The sequence below is a fragment of the Pan troglodytes genome, chromosome 15 (genome assembly GCF_028858775.2).
Source record: "Pan troglodytes isolate AG18354 chromosome 15, NHGRI_mPanTro3-v2.0_pri, whole genome shotgun sequence".
In the NCBI taxonomy this organism is placed as follows: Eukaryota; Metazoa; Chordata; class Mammalia; order Primates; family Hominidae; genus Pan; species Pan troglodytes.
Genome location: NC_072413.2, coordinates 88,567,522 through 88,585,475, shown reverse-complemented (window position 1 = coordinate 88,585,475; position 17,954 = coordinate 88,567,522). Strand labels below are relative to the sequence as shown.

Sequence of the window (17,954 nt, the reverse complement as noted above, 5' to 3'; positions counted from 1 at the left end):
GATGCTGTTCTCTGTGGGGGCTGCAAGCACAGGCTCCCAGCCAGGTGGCTGGGGTTCTAATCCCAGCTCTGCCTCCAGTTTGCCCTGAGAACTTGGGCAGGGTGTTCACGCTTTCTGCACCTCAGTTTCCTCATTTAGACAATGGGGATAAAATAATAGTACCTACTGGATCACCATGCAGATAAAATGAGAACTGAGAAGGCCTCTAGGTACAAAGCACATGTTTAATAAGTGTTAGCTACTGCTGTTGTTAGTTACCTTTCATCCATTCAGCGATTCAGTGAGCTCTGACTATGTGCCAGGCACTGTTCTAGTCCCTGGGGATGCAGCAGGGAGCAGCACAGACACCATCCCTGCCCTCATGTTGCTTACAGCCCATATTCCGGTGGGTGCAGAAAATCAGAGCACAGGGCCTCGGCCTGGCTGCCTGTTGGGCAGGCGCGGAAGCCCCAGGCCCCAGGGAAGGAGGGCTTCGGAGCAGGTGGCTGCCGCCCCAGAGGTTAGCCTCAGGGTTAACCTGGCAGCAGCTGTGGAGGACAGGCTCATGGCCAGGGCAGGAGGCAGGGAGGGGAGTCTCTGCATAATTGAGGCAGTTTCCAAAGTGGGCTCCAGGGGATGACACGGTAAGGTGCACAAAGAAAATAGTAAAACTTTCTTTTTTTTTTCGTTGTTGTTGTTGTTTGGTGTTTTTTGTTTTGTTTTGTTTTTGAGACGGAGTTTCAGTCTGTCACCCAGGCTGGCATGATCTTGGCTCACTGCAACCTCCACCTCCCAGGTTCAAGTGATTCTCTTGCCTCAGCCTCCCTAGTAGTTGGGATTACAGGTGTGCAACACCACGCCCGGCTAATTTTTTGTATTTTTGGTAGAGACGGGGTTTCCCCATGTTGGCCAGGCTGGTTTCGAACTCCTGACCTCAAGCTATCCGCCCGCCTCGGCCTCCCAAAGTACTAGGATTACAGGCACAAGCCACCGCACCCTGCCTAAACTTTCTTTTTTTATTTTTGTTCTTTTAACATTTCTATTTTGTGTGCTGTTGTGGATCATATGACATGTAAGATATTAATTCATACAAACATACACATAACTGGGAGATAGGGGTGCAAACCTCTTTTACTGCAGGATACGCCAGTGGTCAAGACAAGAGTGCTGAGGAAGGGTCTGGCCTGCAGGTGGGAGAAGGGGTCCGTGAGCCCCGACAGGCCCTGCTGGCCCTGGAGAGGGGTGGGGGGTGATTCAGATGTCCCTGAAGCCTCAGGGCCAGAATGAACAAGGGCACAAGCAGACCAGAGGCACCCAGACCCTCAGAGGGCAACGGCTCTGCCCTCTGACCCACTCTCCTGATGCCAAGAAGTATGATGGGGCTGCAGGCTGCAGAGCCGTTGCCCTCTGAGGGTCTGGGTGCCTCTGGTCTGCTTGTGCCCTTGTTCATTCTGGCCCTTTTTCTATGGGGGTCAGAGCCAAGGGTTGGACCGGGCCAGCCTCTGTCCAGACACTGAGGAGCCCCGGGTGGGCCCTAAGGGTGGGTGCCCTCAGAGGTTGGGGCAGGGACTAGGCAGGCCTCACTGCTCCTTGCCTGGTGGTGACCTATGCCTGCCCTGCAAGGCCCACAACACGAGTGACTCCAGTCCCCGTATAGGAGCGGGCAGGAGGGACTGTCAGCGGCAGCTGTTTCCACTCGGAGCAGGGATCAGCTGGCTCCGCGCCCCGCCAGACTCCCGTGCAGGGAACACGAACATCAGAGTGGTGGCTGCTCACAGGGCCTCAGAGGGGCACCGGGAAAACATGTGCCATCATTGCTGTCTCCTCACAGCTGAAGTCTATATCGGCATCGGGAAGCCTGCAGAAGCCACAGCCTGTACCCAAGAAGCTGCCAACCTCTTCCCAATGTCCCACAACGTCCTCTACATGCGCGGCCAGATTGCTGAGCTCCGGGGAAGCATGGACGAGGCGCGGCGGTGGTATGAAGAGGCCTTAGCCATCAGCCCCACCCACGTGAAGAGCATGCAGCGACTGGTGAGTCCGCGAGCCCGGCGGCGGCCCCTACTCTGGCATGGGGACAGCCCTTGGAAGCGGCAGGTAGCACATGACCCTCCCACCCTCCTCTGCTTCCAAAGGCCCCATGCAGTTAGCTTGCCAGGCTGTCACATGGCCTGAAGCCAGAGGGCACCGTTTCTACCATAGTTTATGCAAATGGCACCCCCAGAGTTGGCTGTGCATAGCCTCAGCAGCCCTACCCGACATCCTGTTAGGTGCTGTGGTCTCCTGGCCAGCAGTCTAAGCCACCCTGTGGCTCTGGGTTTGATAAAGACATTCTTGTGGCCGTGGGGCATTGTCACTGTCATCTCAGCCTCTGCGCTGCTTGCAGTAGCCACCTTCGGGGGTTTCCACATCCCGGGGAGACTTCAGGATGACAATCAGAACACTTTACAAACTGGGAGGCTCTCTTGCCTTAAGGGAGCCTGAGACTCCAGCATGTCTCTGAGGCCATTGGCTGGGAGGGAGCATCCTACCAGCGGGGGTGTCTGGCCGTGTTGCCCTGAGAGGTGGGAGGCAGATGAGTCACCCCAGTGTCTGCACCGCGCAGGGGTGTGGCGGCGCTCAATGAGTGCACATCCTTTGTCTACAGCCTGGGCCAAAAGCCTGGGGTTGCTCTGCTGCCCCCACCCCTTGCCATGGATCATTCTTGAGAGACCCTGGAGCTGGCCACCTGGCCGTGTCGGTTTCAGTTAGGTGGGGACACTGCTCGCTCAGGAGGGTTCTGTCCGTTATGAACGTATGTTAGTGCAGCTGCCTCACCAGTCCTCTGTCATCTTCCTGCGAGGGTCTGAATTGAAACTCACAAGTTACCAGGGTCTGAGGAGCTTGTGAAAAGCCGTGCCACGTTCCCTGGGCCTGCATGCTGGGCTTTGGTTCTGAATTGTTGTTTCATTTTTAGCAGTAGACATCGCTGATGTCATGAACCGCAGGAAAGAAGAGCCTTTTATTATAAAGCTCAGGGCCCTTCGTGTCCGCACCCGTGGAGGCTTAGCACCCATAACCAGATGGTGGTGTGTGATATGGAAGAGTGAGCACTGGACAGGGAGTCTGAGGACACAGTTCTGGTCCCAGTGACATCAGCTGCTTGCTCTTTAACCTCAGGAAAGGCCCCTAAGCTCTCAGCACCTCAGTGTCCTTTCTGCAAAATGAAGGCATTTGACTAGACAGGCTGTGTCTGTCCAAGACTAATAGGATGCGGTTTTGTAACTAATAAGTAAAATGTTCCCCGAAGCATCCCAAAGCCTTCATTATCTTGCCATTTCTCATAGTAATGTTGCAAAATGTAGAAAGGGGCTGGGCACTAACTGCTGGTTTCCAGCAGAAGAATGCTGATGCACTGGGAATTAGGCCCCATGGAAAGAGTGACTGCTTACGAGTTACATCTGCACTCGAACTAAGCCCTGGTCCTGACTCCTGGGGAAGCTCGGACTTGTCACTTAAACTTTAGGCGCCTTGTTGTGTTTAGGTGAATTGGGCTTCTACCCCAGTGGGATGTTGTGAGAAAGAATGAAATGATTTACATAATAATCTTAGCAGAGTTCCTGGCTCCTAGTAGGTGCTCATGAAATAGGAAACTGAAGACAGTCATTTTCAGTTTTAAAAAGAAATCAAACCTTACCATAATTACAGCTACTTAATTTTTTCCAACTTCCCTTTGTGAGTTTTCTGTGGCCCCCTACAGATTTATAAATAATTTTACATATTATCCAAATGTTAGTCTGTTTGATTAAAAATACTACATGGCTTTTAATTTTTTTCTCACTATTAGAAGAGGAATTTGTAAAGAGCTTGTCAGAGCTCTGTGCTTTTGCTGAGAGCATCTAGAAGAGGTACAATCCCCACCATGTCCCAGCCTTTTTATTAAAAAGAGGCTGCATGTTTCCATCTCGGGGACTATGAATTATTCAGGGAAGTATTTCTTGTTCATCCCCAAGGGGAACACATGAGACAAAAGATCAAATAGGAAAATCGCACCGGGAGAGTTTTCTGTTTCACCTTTGGAGCTTTTCAAGACACCTGAGATGCCTGACACATGCCAGGCGCTTTCCTTTCTGAAAGGAGCAAGCAGTTGACCCAGCACGAGGGAACTGGTGAGTGAAACTAGGGCCATGGTGAGCCCCGCCTGCTGGGTCCATCGGCAATGACTGAGCCTTACTAGGCTCAGAGACATGAGCTGCTTTGGAGATCTTGCCAGTAGAGAGGGGTCATCATAATAAACTATTAAAACCTCTCTCCGTGGATCCTGAGATATTGAAAAACCATCCAGATTGGAGGCAGGTTGAGAAGAGCGAGACTACAGATTTGAGGAGTTTAGAGTCTCGCAGTCAGAAACTTTGCCCAGTGACTGATCAGTGTGGCTCCCGAAGGTAGCTTGAGCACGCCTTCTTGGTGATTTTCTAAATGATGCACCTGGCCTGTGTTCTCCCCAGCCTGTCCCCAAGAGCCCAGCCCACAGCCAGGGGGAGCCCCATGCAGCCAAGGGCAGGTCCCCCTCCCACTGGTGCTGCAGGACCCTCTGGTGCCTGTGGAGGGGCAGCCCATGGACCCCACAGGCTCTTCAGCTCTGAGACATCACACTCCCTCTCTGTCCTCTTCCCTACAAGCTACACAGGGAAGCTGTGTTTCTGTGCCCTTCGATGGAGGAAGGGAGGAAGGGGTCTTCACGTATACCCTAGAGGCCCAGGAGGAGGCCCTGGAGCCAGGCTGGCCTGGGTTAGAATCACAGCTCTGGCCCCATTCGCTGTGGGGCCTTGGACAGGTTATTCACCCTCTTGGTGCCTCATTTTCCTCAGCTATATAAATGAGGATAACCGCACCAATACAACATACAGACAGATTAAACCCAAGAACTGACATCTCTTGCTAAGTCACAAAAGGTTCTGTCTCTACCCTCACAGAAGGTGGATTGGTTTGCAAGCCCCTGAGTTAAGAGGAAGGTGTCAGCAGGGAGATGAGAGGCTGTCTTACCAGGTCAAGCCCCAGGGAGGAGGCAGGGCCCCGACCTGTGTGGCAGAGAGCGGCGGAAACAGAGCTGAGCGTTGACAGTTGCCTGGCACACAGGGAGAGTGGCGAGGGGGAGGCCAGGGAGGCCAGGGTCAGAAGGTCAAGACTAGAAGGAGTTTAAAGAACAGAGCCCTAGGGAGCATCAAAGAGCCAACTACGGAGGCTCCAAGGGAAGGAGCCAACTGGGAGACAGGTCGTGGGTCATGGGAGAGGGTAGAAAGTGTGCTTGCAGCAGCCCTGATGCTCAGAGAGGAAGGCAAGGAGCCAGGGGACAAGCAGTCAGTGGGGGCTGTTAGGGAGAAGGAAGCCTCATTGTCTGTGTCACAGGTGGTGGTCAGGTGGCTGATGTGACGGCAGAGAACAGTTATGCCAGGAGTTGTAAGTGGCAGCAGGTGCCAGATCAGCAGCTTGCAGGAGGGCTATGGCTTAAGCAGAAATGCAAACCTGTTAGTATTGTTAAAAAGCAAGAGTGATTTTAGTATTCATGAACAGTAAATCAGAGGTCAGACTTGACAAGAGAAATGTAAATTCAACCCCAGAGGAAACGGACGATCTTCTAATAGCTTTAGCCTTCATGTATGTGTCTAAATTCATGTGTAGTGAGAAGGGAGCAGAGAAATCATGTGTTTATTAGCAATAATGAGTTAGCACAAGACAAGGGAGGCAGAGATTGCTGAGGATGGGCAGGTATTAAGGGAGCAGCGTGCTAGAGGGATAAGGAGTTGCCAAGTAATGTTGTTGACAAGGGGAGGAATTCATAGACTGACCAGACTTTTTCCAGAAAATCTAAAGGCATATTTTTGTATTATTTTTGCATAAGTGTATAAATTTACATTTATTCGTGTGCTATGTTAAAAAGCCTTTAGCTCCCAGTATGCAAAATGAATTAAAGAAACATAGAGCAACTTTTTCCAAAGCAGTTATTCCATGTTCTGGGGTGGGGAGAGGAGAGAAGCATGGCTCATGGTGGACAGAGGAGCAGAGAACCAGCATCCCTGGACAGTCATTCCCAGGCCAAGGACAAAATCACCAGGACAGGGACAGGCTGTGCAAACACTGACATCTGGTTGCCCTCTGATAATGTCAGCCTGGGCTTTTGAGGGCAAGTGTGAGATTGGAAAGTAAGAAGGGAACAAGAGCTTTCAGGAGAGAGAACATGGAAGGGAGCCAAGAAGGTTGCGTGGAGGGGAGCTGATAAGGCCGGGATGGGAAGTATTGCTAGGGAACAAATGTGTGCTGGAGAATATTAGCAGGAGGCTCGGGTCCGCCTCCAGTCCCTTTGACAGGTTGAGAAAAGGTGTGAAGCAGAAGCAGATGGCGGGGGTCAGCCAGGGCTTGGCGGAGTGGACAGCAAGTGGAGTGAAGTGGGGTGAGGCCGCTTTGAAGAGGCCTGTGGGCCGAGAGGGACCGTGAGCCAGAGAGGGACCATGAGCCGGAAAGGGACCATGAGCCAGAGAGGGACCGTGAGCTGAGAGGGACCGTGAGCCGGAGAGGGACCGTGAGCCGGAGAGGGACCATGCACTGAGAACCATGGAAAGAGCATCGGGACAGCAGTGAGATGGAGCCCCCACCCTGCAGTGGGGAAGGAGGAGAACTGCTGCGTCCACCTGCAGGATGAGCATTCCCCAAGGCTAGGACGGAGGCCATTATATTTCACAGCCAATGCTGAGAAGTGACGAAATCTAGATTAAAAGCATGAAGGGGCCATCCCCTTAAACGAAGTTTCCAAGGCAAGGCTGAGGGCCTGGAAAGGGACAGAAAGCCATCAGCCCTTTGTGAGAAGATGGCAGAGGGGCTGTGTTTCATGCACTGCCCCCCAACCCCCGCCCCAAGGAAGTAGTGATGAAAGACCACTGGTGAAGCTCACCAAGGAGAAGGGGAAAGTGATGGGGAGGAGAGACGGGCGGTGGCTAGGGGTTGGGCTGAGGCAGTTGGCCCAAAGAGTACGCTGGGGGCCATGTGCCTCATCTGGAGGGGTCTTAGGGGTGGTGGGTTGGGAGTGGAGTGGAGCATGAGAAGCATTTGGCAGGGAGCTTGGATCAGGAGCGCTGCTTGGTGGAAAAACACATTTTTCAGGTTACCATAAGGGGTCCATCTAATAATAGAATAAGCTTTTTGTTCCGGGCATGGTGGGCCCAAAAGTGCTCGTTTGTCTTCTGTGGACGGATTGTGAGACAAGAAAACCTCTTAGTTCAATCAAGATGGCTGCAGGCTAAAGGTTTCATACACAGGCTGTCTTTGAGGAGTTCCTCTATGATCTTCTGTTCTCTGAAACATCAGAAATCTGGAATAACATCAAATATAAAAACTTGAGGAGTGGCGCTGCCGTTCTATTTCAAGGGACTACATTAGTAGCAGAAGACTTGCAGAGAGAGATTGGCCGAGCTGTTTGAAAAATGCATTTTCTTATGAAATACCCGAAGGTGCGGCAGATTGATGGTAGGTTTGGGAGACGGCCCCACGATGTGAGGTGCAGTGGATATGTCTTATGGATTATGACTACATTTTCAGTTGTTTTAACAGCTCCAAAGGCTGACTAACGACACTGCTGACTAACGACACCACTCTGAGAAGGTGGCTCTTCTGAAGTTCAAAGAGGGGCCTGAAGTCGGAGCTTTCTTTAAACTGTCTTCCAGTTTACATGCTTGTTTGCTGTGTGAAAACATCTCATCCCATTATGCGTGATGAGCTGGAAGTATGGCAGAGAGGGCTGGAATTGAGGGAAAAAGGTGAGCTTCGGCTTGCCTGGCATTGCTAAATTATAAAACACTGGTGTTTTTCTCTCTCTCTCGTCTCTTAAATTGTCCATCTGTTCATTGAGATTTGGGAAAAATTGCTGTCTCCTATTTTCTTAGTTGGCACCATGTTTTCCAGTTTGTGTCCCTGTGGGAGGAGAGATTCAGCATGAAGATGATGAACTTCCCAGGGGGCTTCTCCAGAAACTGGCACTCGGTGTCTGTGTGTCTGTCCAGTTTATCCATCAGCCTAGTGAGGGCTACCCAGGATCCAGACAGGCAGGACAGGCTCACGCATTGGCACATCTGCAGTTTTCCCTTGGAGAAACGTCTTCAAAAGACATCTTTTGATCCCTTCTGTTCCTCTGGATAAGGCCCAGGCACAATTAAGCTGATGAAATAGACTTGAAATACCCTTCCCCCTTTCAAATGGCCATCTTTAGACGTGGATCTCTTTCATCCGAAGTATCAGTTTTCTTTCCATACATAGAAAGAATGACTGGCAGGAAACAAAACTTCATGATAGTCCAGTGAGAAGGCCTTTTCATCTGTTAATTGTATTTTGCTTTCTTTCATAATTAAAAAATGTTTTCCAAATTGAGGAGAATAACTTTTTTTTCCTCTAGAGCAAGGCTTATGAAGTATTTAGTGCCCAGCCTTCCAATGCGTCCATGTGCTTGTTGAGAGGACCCTGAAAAGTGCACAGGCCCTCATTTCTCTCTTGCCTTTACTCGCTATAACTGCAGTTCCAACTCACAGTGCCGAGGACAAAGTAGTGCCTCCTACTGGATGCCCCCTACTGGACACTTCATCTTCGATCTTTGCTCTGTCTTCTGTCTGGTGACACACACTCTCGATAGCTGCTTGATAGTTTTAGCTTCTTCGATAGCTGTGTGAAGCCCTTTCAACAATTATTGATACTTGGCTTAAGGATTACCTTTCTCTACAAAGAACTTTGAAGCCTCATATGTCGTGTCTGCTGCGTGTGCTCTCCTAGTACACAGTGAGAGGGGACTTTCTTGTTTACTGATGGGGACCCTGCTGTTTGTCATCTGCCCCCAGGTCACCTGTAAGTTAGGAGCAGAAGCAGAACAAGAAAGTCATGAAATCGTATGTTGGTGTGGTCCCTTAGGAACCCAGAGCTTCAGTGACAGGCGGTGGAAAGATCAGGAGCACGGTGCTGGCGCCAGCTGCCTGGGTTCCAGTCCCAGCTGTGTCGCTTACTAACTGCGTACCCCGAGATAAGTCCCTTCATCTCTCCGTGCTTCCATTTTTCTCGACAGTGAAATGGGAGTAATAACAGTGCCCGGTGGTGTTGCTGTGCGGGTTAAATGAGTTAGCAGGGTGCCTCACACTCCGCAAATATCAGCTCTGAGTGTCGCTGTCATTCTCTGTAATCCAGGTCGCGCCTGGGCTGGGAGATCCTTTGCGTCTGTTTGACAGTGAGTGAGTCATCTCCTGGCCCCATGGAGCTTCCCTTTCTGCACCAGCGTGACTGACTTTCACTGGTTGGAGGAGCCGAAATGAGAATATATCTCGGTGCGTGGTTGGCCGCGAGCACGATGCTTCGCTTTTGAGTGTGACTTGCTGCCTGTTTCTGCAGAGCCAGGGCCCTGGTTTTGAGGTGGAAAAGGGTGGGAGAGTGCCTTGGTGGAGGCCCCTGGGGTGATTTGCTCCCAGGCGGAGATAGAAAGTGTTGGATTTTCAGCAGAGGTCATCAGAACCAGCTGTTTCTCTCCAGCCAGGGCTCCTGCCTTGGTGCAGAGGCTTTGAGTGTTTGCTGGCTTGGCCTTGGCACAGCCTTTGCTGACCAAATGAGTGCGGGAAATGACTTCGAGGCAGGATTGGATGATGCAGCCATGTGATTTGACATGAGATCACGAGGCTTGGTCAGGCTGATTAATGGAACACTCCAGCACAGTGGGATGTCAGTGTATTACAAGCCAGACCTCAGGGAGGCCCTGCTAGGCTGTAAGTGGGGGGCTCTCACTCAGTGTGCTGGGTACAGCCGGGTCCCCAGGCTGATCTGCAGTGTTGACTCCGGGCCTGAACATGGGAAAAGGCTGGAGGAGAGCCTGTGCTTGAGGGCCCTTGGTGGAGGGAGTCACCACCATCCCCAAGTTCATACACTCAGCCCTGTTGTCCCCAAGCATACTCGTCCTTGTCAGACTCTGTATCCCATTTGGGAGGCATGGGCGTCACTATCCTTCGACAGAGACTACTGTGGAACAGTGCCCTGCTGGAGCCTGCAGAGTCTCCCCTGGCCACATGTGTGTCCCTGGCTGCTTGCTCTCTGTCCACATGTGCAATCACAGCTGAGAGAGGCTCAGGGGGCAGGCACCTGCCTGAGGGCTGTTATGTCCCTGTGTAGGCATGTCCAGGCGCAGGCATGTCCAGGTGCAGGCATGTCTAGGCTCAGGTGTCTGTTGGCTTCACAGGACTCCAAGGCCTGGTCCTTCTGTTCTCTCAGTTCACTCAGACAAGATCCCCCTCTGAGAAACAGACTCACACTAATCACGCTCTTGACAGACTGAGTTCCCAACCAGAAACCAAAATGATGATTTATAAGGATTTGCACTTTTCCTGGGCCAGACCCCCTGTGCTCTCTTGCCCTCCTCCACAGAGGAGCTTGCCCTCTAGGCTAGACATCAGGCCCCTCCTCCCTCAGGTCAGATGAATTCTCAACTAGTGGGGTTTCTATTAGTCACTCCCCAGTCGTCTGTTGGGACACACTCTCATCCCTGGATGGTGACTTGGGACACATCCTCAGCCCTGCATATGGCGGTTCCCTCTGTAGGTTGTGATCACAGTGTCTGTGCAAGGCAGGATCTTCCTCCCATCCTGGTCCAGGGAGAGGGAGTTTCTTCTGTTGCCTCCACCCTTACCTCAAACCTAGATGAAAGCAGCCTCCCCTGCTTTCCACAGCACCGAGGCCTTTTCATGGCTTTCACCACTGCCTTAAGGAGGGCGGGCTCCTCTGGGGAGGAGATATGGAGACCACGCGGGTCTCACTGGGTTTGCAGTGCCTGCCACCTTGTCTTTGAGGCTGCAGGTGATAGCGATGGCAATAACCAATTAAAGATGAGCCTGTCAAATCCCATCAGAGGGGCAAACCCAGTGGAGAGGATTGAGTGGGGGGAGGTACTGGTGGAACAGGTGTGAGGTGAGAATCAGGTAATTGAAAGTTTTCTTATGATGTAAGCTATTTCCTCACATCCTTTTGAAACTGCACTTTTTTAGCTTATAATATTTTCTCCTTGTTGAGCATCTGTGTCCTCCTTGGAGTAAAAGGAATGTCCCTGGGAATAAGAACCTCTGCCGTCCATCCACATGACTCCTGTTTGGTTACTTGCCCACCTCTCCCCAGCAACCCTCCTGCTCAAAACAACATCATTTGGCACAGGGATAGTCTCTGCAGACATTTTCTGCTTGGTGCTTGGATTTCTCCTACCACTGCAGCATTTTTCTCAGTGCTGGCCAGGGAGGCATGGCACCAGGCCACCCTGTCCTCCCCGAGGACTAAAGCCACAGACCCAGAAGCTTCATGGGCCCAGGGCAGGCTCTGAAATGCAAGCATGCGGTGCCTTTTGTCACTAGGCATTCCTTTGCTTCAGCTTAAGGAAAAAAATGAATGCCGTGTTTATTTCTGTTTTCTGTCTTGGAGTCTTAGATGACTAATTACGGGCAGTACAGTTCAGTCTGTCATTAGTAATTATGATCTAAAATCATTTAAAATCTGACATACTCTAGCCGAACCATTTATTCTTGGAAATTCTGCCCCGTTATTTCAGTGTGATTTGACATTGAGGTTCCACCTCCTTCCTGCTTTGCTCCCTAGCTTGGATCAGGCCTTTCGTTTTCACGTCTGTGGATTGTTCTGTGTTCTCAGATACTGGTCCCGATTCCCACTCCTTACTTCCCACCTCCCTGGATTTTAGCCCTGCTGCTGCCTTTCGTTCCTCAGCCACCCCCATCCCCCACACCGCCTGCCTCTGAACTCAGCCAGAGGGGATGGCTGTCACTCAGAATGTGGCATTCTGTGCCAACTGGGCCTGCTGCTTCCAAGTCATCTTGGGCCTGAATTGCTTTCCCACCATTTGGTGCTGGTCCCAGAGACTCCCCATTGAGGGCTCAGGGGCTCTCTTTGGGCCGTGTCAACCCCACGTGTGATCTGGACCTTCAGACCGAGTTTAAATCACTGAGCCCAAAGGTCTAGGGAGAATATCCTGTAAGAAGTCTCTCCCAGCATCGAGGCTGAGGCCCTAAAACGGACCGGTTGCAGATGGAAACCTTTGGACCTGACACTCACCAGAGAGTTAGAGGCACTGCAGACTGAGAATCCCATTGAAATGCCCTAATCTAATCACCCCCTTTTACAGATGGGGAAGCGGAGGCCAGACAGGGGAAGGGACTCACCAAGGGTCCAGAGAAGTGAGTGGCCAACCCACCAGGAATCCTGACTCCATCGCTTTTGAAGGTTTCATGTCCACTCTTCCTATCTGTAAAATGGGAGACTAGCACCTGCCTTCTTGAGATGGGGGTGGGGATGGAGGTAAAAGAGATCAGCTCTCTGAACTCCTCCAGGGCTAACGCTGCCCTAGAGAACTTTGTCTCCACTCTGATGGACGGGGGGAGTTTCTCATTGTTCTCCGAGGCTCAGACAGCCCCAGCTCTAGGTCTCGTGGTCATGCAGCATCCACTGAGCTTGGCGCCTTTCTCTTTCGCTCTCCACTAGAAAGAAGTCTTTGTGTCTCTTCTTGCCCCTTACCCGCCTAGATGTGTCTCTCCCTGCTGTGTGGCATGCCTGCACTCACAGCTGCCCTGAGCCCAGGACGTACCTGAGTTGCCAGCCTCAGCGTCGATAGACGAGCTCATTTGGATACAGAGAAGTTTCCAGGTTAGCCTTTGGCACTCATGTTGCCAAGGTGGGGTTGCTTAGGAGGAAGGAAGACAGATCTACCAAGAATCACCAAGTCTAAAACCCTCAGGCTCTTGCGGGGTGCTGACCTGGAGCCAAGGCAGGCCTCTCTCCCCTGCACACATCCACGGATGCCTGCTCTGGGCCCTGGCCCTGGAGACCACCCCTCCCCGCCCCCGCCTTCCCCTTTCAAATTGATGAGTGCAGCTGACCAAGGAATGAGAGTGCAATTGTGTGAGGCTCCACCCAGAGCGTTTGGTGCAAGCCCAGTCTGGGGTCAGGAGGTGGCCTTCCCTGTTACCTGGCTCCCGGAGGCCTCAGCAATCACCTGGGGAAAGGAGAGAATGGAACAAACCAACCAAGGTCTGAGGGCCTCAATGTCCAGAACACTCCAAGTCACTGAGAGCTTTGGAAAAGCCCTTAGAGAACTCCTTAGCTAAAGGGGAGCCTCTGCCAGGGTTCCTGGGCTCTAGACCACTTTGCCCCAGTAGGAAATTCCCCACCCCATGGGCCTTGCCTGCTTTACTGCCCACCACGTTCACTGATGAACGACACGTGATCTCTCCCTTCCCTCCTCCAGTTGGCTTCCTCCCTTTTCTCATCTGTGTGGTATTTATATAACAACTGTCTCTTAAAATACCTTTCCAGGTGTTAGTGTTTTCATTCTTTTTTTTCTTTTTTTGAGTCTTTCAGAACATCAACTAGTCAGTCACCCCAAGGGCTTGTGAAGGAGGAGGGTACAGGCACAGACACACCTTGTCTTATTGCCCTTCGTCTTATTGCACTTTGCAGATACTCATTTTTTACTAATTGAAGATTTGTGGCAACCTTGCATTGAGCAAATCTATCAGTGCCTTCTTTTTTTTTTTTTGGAGATGGAGTTTCACTTTTGTTCCCCATGCTGGAGTACAGTGGTGCGATCTTGGCTCACTGCAACCTCCGCCTCCCGGGTTCAAGCGATTCTCCTGCCTCAGCCTCCCAAGTAGCCGGGCACCTGCCACCATGCCCAGCTAGTTTTTGTATTTTTAGTAGAGACAGGGTTTCCACATATTGGCCAGGCTGGTCTCAAACTCCTGAGCTCAGGTGATCTGCTCACCTCAGCCTCCCAAAGTGCTGGGATTACAGGCATGAGCCACCGTGCCTGGTCTATCAGTGCCATTTTTCCAACAGCACATGCTCACTGTGTGTCTCTGTGTCACACTTTGGAAATTCTCACAATATTTTAAAATTCTTTTATTATTATTACATCTGTTGTGATCTTTGATATTACTATTGTAATTGTTTGGGGGCACCATGAACCACACCCATATAAGACAGCAAACTTAATAAATGTGGTCCTGACTGCTACACTGACCAGCTGTTCCGCCATCTTTTTCCCTCTCCTTGGACCTCCCTATTCCCTGAGACACAGTAATATTGAAATGAGGACCATTAATAACCTTACAATGGCCTGTGAGTGTTCAAGTGAAAGGAAGAGTGGCATGTTTCTTACTTTAAATCAAAAGCTAGAAAGGATTGGCCGGGCGCGGTGGCTCATGCCTGTAATCCCAGCACATTGGGAGGCCGAGGCGGGCAGATCACGGGGTCAGGAGATCGAGACCATCCTGGCCAACACAGTGAAACCCCATCTCTACTAAAAATACAAAAATTAGCCGGGCATGGTGGCGCATGCCTGTAATCCCAGCTACTCGGGAGGCAGAGGCAGGAGAATCCCTTGAACCAGGGAGTTGGAGGTTGCAGTGAGCCGAGATCACACCACAGCACTCTAGCCTGGCGACAGAGCAAGACTCCGTCTCAAAAAAAAAAAAAAGCTAGAAAGGATTAAGCTTAGTGAGGAAGGCATGTCAAAAGCTGAGACAGGCCAGAAGTGAGGCCTCTTGCACCAGTTAGCCAAGTTGCGAATACAAAGGAAAAGTTGTTCAAGGAAATTAAAAGTGCTATTCCAGTGAATACTCCAATGATAAGAAAGCGAAACAGCCTTATTGCTGATAGGGAGAAAGTTTGAGTGGTCTGGATAGAAGATCAGACCAGCCACAATATTCCCTTAAGCCAAAGCCTAATCCAGAGCAAGTTCCCAGCTCTCTTCAGTTCTCTGAAGGCTGAGAGAGGTGAGGAATCTGCAGAAGAAAAGTTGGAAGCTAGCAGAGGTTAGTTCATGAGGTTTAAGAAGCTGTCTCATAACATAAAAGTGCAAAGTGAAGCAACAAGTGCAGATAGAGAAGCTGCAGCAAGTTATCCAGAAGATCCAGCTAAGAAGGCGGCTATAGTCAACAGCAGATTTTTATTTTTATTTATTTATTTTTTGAGGTCTCACTCTGCCTCCCAAGCTGGAGTGCAGCAGCGCAGTCATAGCGGAGTGCAGCAGCGCAGTCATAGCTCAGTGCAGCCTTGAACTCCCGGGCTCAAGTGATTCTCCTGCCTCAGCCTCCCAAGTAGCTAGGGCTATAGGCACGTATCACCACAACCCGCTAATTTTTTAAGTTTTTTGTGCAGATAGGGATCTCACTATGTTTCCCGTGCTGGTCTCAAATTCCTGGCCTCAAGCAATCCTCCCAACTCTGCCTCTCAAAAGTGTTGAAATTACAGGCCTGAACCACTGTGCCCAGCCCAGCAGTTTTTTAATGTAGATGAAACAGCCTCCTATTGGAAAAAGATGCCATCTAGGACTTTCATAGCTACAGAGGAGAAGTCAGTGCCTGGCTACAAAGCTTCAACGGATATGCTGGTTCTTTTGTTAGGGGCTGATGCAATTGGTGACTTTGAGTTGAAGCCAGTGTTCATTCACCGTTTTGAAAATCCTAGGGCCCTTAAGAATTATGCGAAATTGACTCTGCCTGTGCTCTGTAAATGGAACAACAAAGCCTGGATGATGGCACACCTGTTTAAAGCATGGTTCAATGACTATTTTATGCCCACTGTTGACACTTATTCAGAGAAAAAGATTCCTCTCAAAATATTATTGTTCAGTGACAATGTACTTGGTTACCCAAGAGCTCTGCTGGAGCTGTACAAGGAGATGACTGTTATCTTCATGCCTGCTAACACAGCATCCACTTTACAGCCCATGGATCAAGGAGCAATTTAGACATAGATAGTGATCCCTCTGATGGATCTGGGCAAAGTAAACTGAAAACCTTCTAGAAAGGATACAGCATTCTAGATGCCATTAAGATCATCCATGATTCGTGGGAGGAGGTCTAAATATCAACATTAACAGGAGTTTGGAAGAAATTGATTCTGACCCTCATGGATGACTTTGAGGGGGTCAAGACTTTGTTGGAGGAAACAAAAGCAGACGTGGTGGGAATAGCAAGAGAGCAAGAATGGAGCCCGGAGATGTGACTGAATTACTGCAGTCTCATAAAACTTGAATGGATAAGGCATTGCTTCTTGTGGATGAGGCAACAAAGTGTTTTTGTGAGATGGAATCTACTCCTGGTGAAGACATTGTGAACATTGTTGAATTTAGAATATTATATCAGCTTGATTGATAATGCAGCAGCAGGGTTAGAGAGGATGGACTCCAACTTTGAAAGAAGTTCTGCTGTAGGTAAAATGCTATTAAGCAGAATCACATGCTACAGAGAGCTCTTTTGTCCAAGGAAGGGTCCATCAGTGAGTCTTATTGTACTCACTGTTGTCTTATTGTAGGAAACTGCCCCAGCGCCTCACCTTCCAGCATCCACCACCCTGATCAGTCAGCAGCCATCAACATGGAGGCCAGACCATCCACCAGCAAAAAGCGTACCACTTGCTGAGGGTCACATGATTGTTAACATTTTTTAGCAACAAGATGTTTTGTAATTAAGTTATGCACTTTTTTTAGGTATAATGGTATTACACACTTAATAGACATACTGTAGTGTAAACACACCTTTTAGATGCACTGGGACACCGAAAAGTTCCTGGGACTTGCTTGATTGCGACATTTGATTGATTACGGTGGCCTGGAGCTGCACCTGTGGTAGCTCCGAGACATGCCTGTGTCCTTCGAGCTTTACCTTTAAGCATTACGTTTACTCAGTCACCAGTTATTGATTCAGCATAGCAGCCTCCTAGGATTGTTGGAGGGATTAAATGGGATGATACATGTAAGATAATGTAGTTTGAGTCCAATACTGGGCTAGGACCTGAGGATGTAAACATGACTCTATCCTAGTCCCTCCCCTCTGGTACTGAAAGGCTATAGGGAGAGACGTTAACATATACAAGTGAGGATAAGGGTTGTCAAGGAGACTCTGATAGACAGATGTGCAGGGTATGGTGCGGCAGGGGTTGGGGGAGGGAGGTGCGGGTCTGTGCTCGTGGTTTGTGGGCCAAGTGCTGGCAGCCGAGTAGAGGCGCAGACTCTCCCACAAGTGGGAAGACAGGTGGAGTTGACATAGGCAATAAGCCAGCTTTTGAAGGTGGCTTATGCATGGGACATTCGGGCAAGTTTGAGTGTGGAAAGGCTAGTGGATGATGGAATGGAGGTACCATTCATTTTGTTAGGTGGGATATGGTTACATGGTTATATAAGGAAATGTCCTTATTTTTTAGAGATTCATCCTGAAGTATTTAGGGGTAAAATGTCACAGTGCCTGCAATTTACTTTAAAATACTAGCCTTTGCCTCCAACAGATGAAGCAGATACAGAAAAGATGAATGGTTGTTAAATGTAGGTGGTAGGTCTAGAGATGTCCATTATGTTAGCTGCTTTTCTGCAGGTTGGAACTTTTTCAAGATACAGTTTAAACAAGTGAGTGAATGTGATTAGGTCTGCATTTTAGAGAGATTGCACTGGAAGCTGTGGAGGATAGGTTAGGTGAAAAGTAAGAGACACTAAGGTCTGGACTTAGCTTATCATAACACGTTGACAGTCCAAGGTGGGAGTATTGAAAAGGGAGACTTCACAAGGGTTGGTGAGGGAACCAGAGGGTTTGAGGCTGACTCAGGCACATGGTTCAGGAGCCTGGTTGGGTAAGATGCCTTCACGAACATGAGGGGACACAGAGGGAGGGGAGGTACTGAACGAAGGGTGATGGCAAGTCTGGTTGGCTGTGTGGAGGTGGGCTGACCAGGCTTTTTCCTGGAAAGGTTGCCTCTTCCAGCCAGGGTAAGTCTGGAGGTTGGGGCATGGCCAGGCTGGGGCGATGGTTTTGGGGGCAGCAGCAGCTGGTACATGGTACCCGAAGCTATGGGAGGAGACAAGACTGCCTGAGATATAAATTCCAGAGAGCAGGAAAGAGAAAGGGCCTAGGACAGAACCCAAGGAGCACCCA

The 17,954-nt window shown here is 50.2% G+C and overlaps 1 protein-coding gene across 4 annotated transcripts in view; it reads left to right on the top strand.

Annotated features, from left to right (window-relative positions):
• The window catches only part of TTC7B (tetratricopeptide repeat domain 7B), a 275,124-nt gene that overhangs the window by 235,811 nt on the left and 21,359 nt on the right, over positions 1–17,954 (top strand). For all 4 annotated transcript variants that reach the window (XM_024348858.3, XM_024348856.3, XM_024348857.3 and 1 more), the window contains one exon: positions 1,811–2,013. In XM_024348858.3, the coding sequence (XP_024204626.1) occupies positions 1,811–2,013 (203 nt within the window). The remainder of the gene's footprint in view (positions 1–1,810; positions 2,014–17,954) is intronic.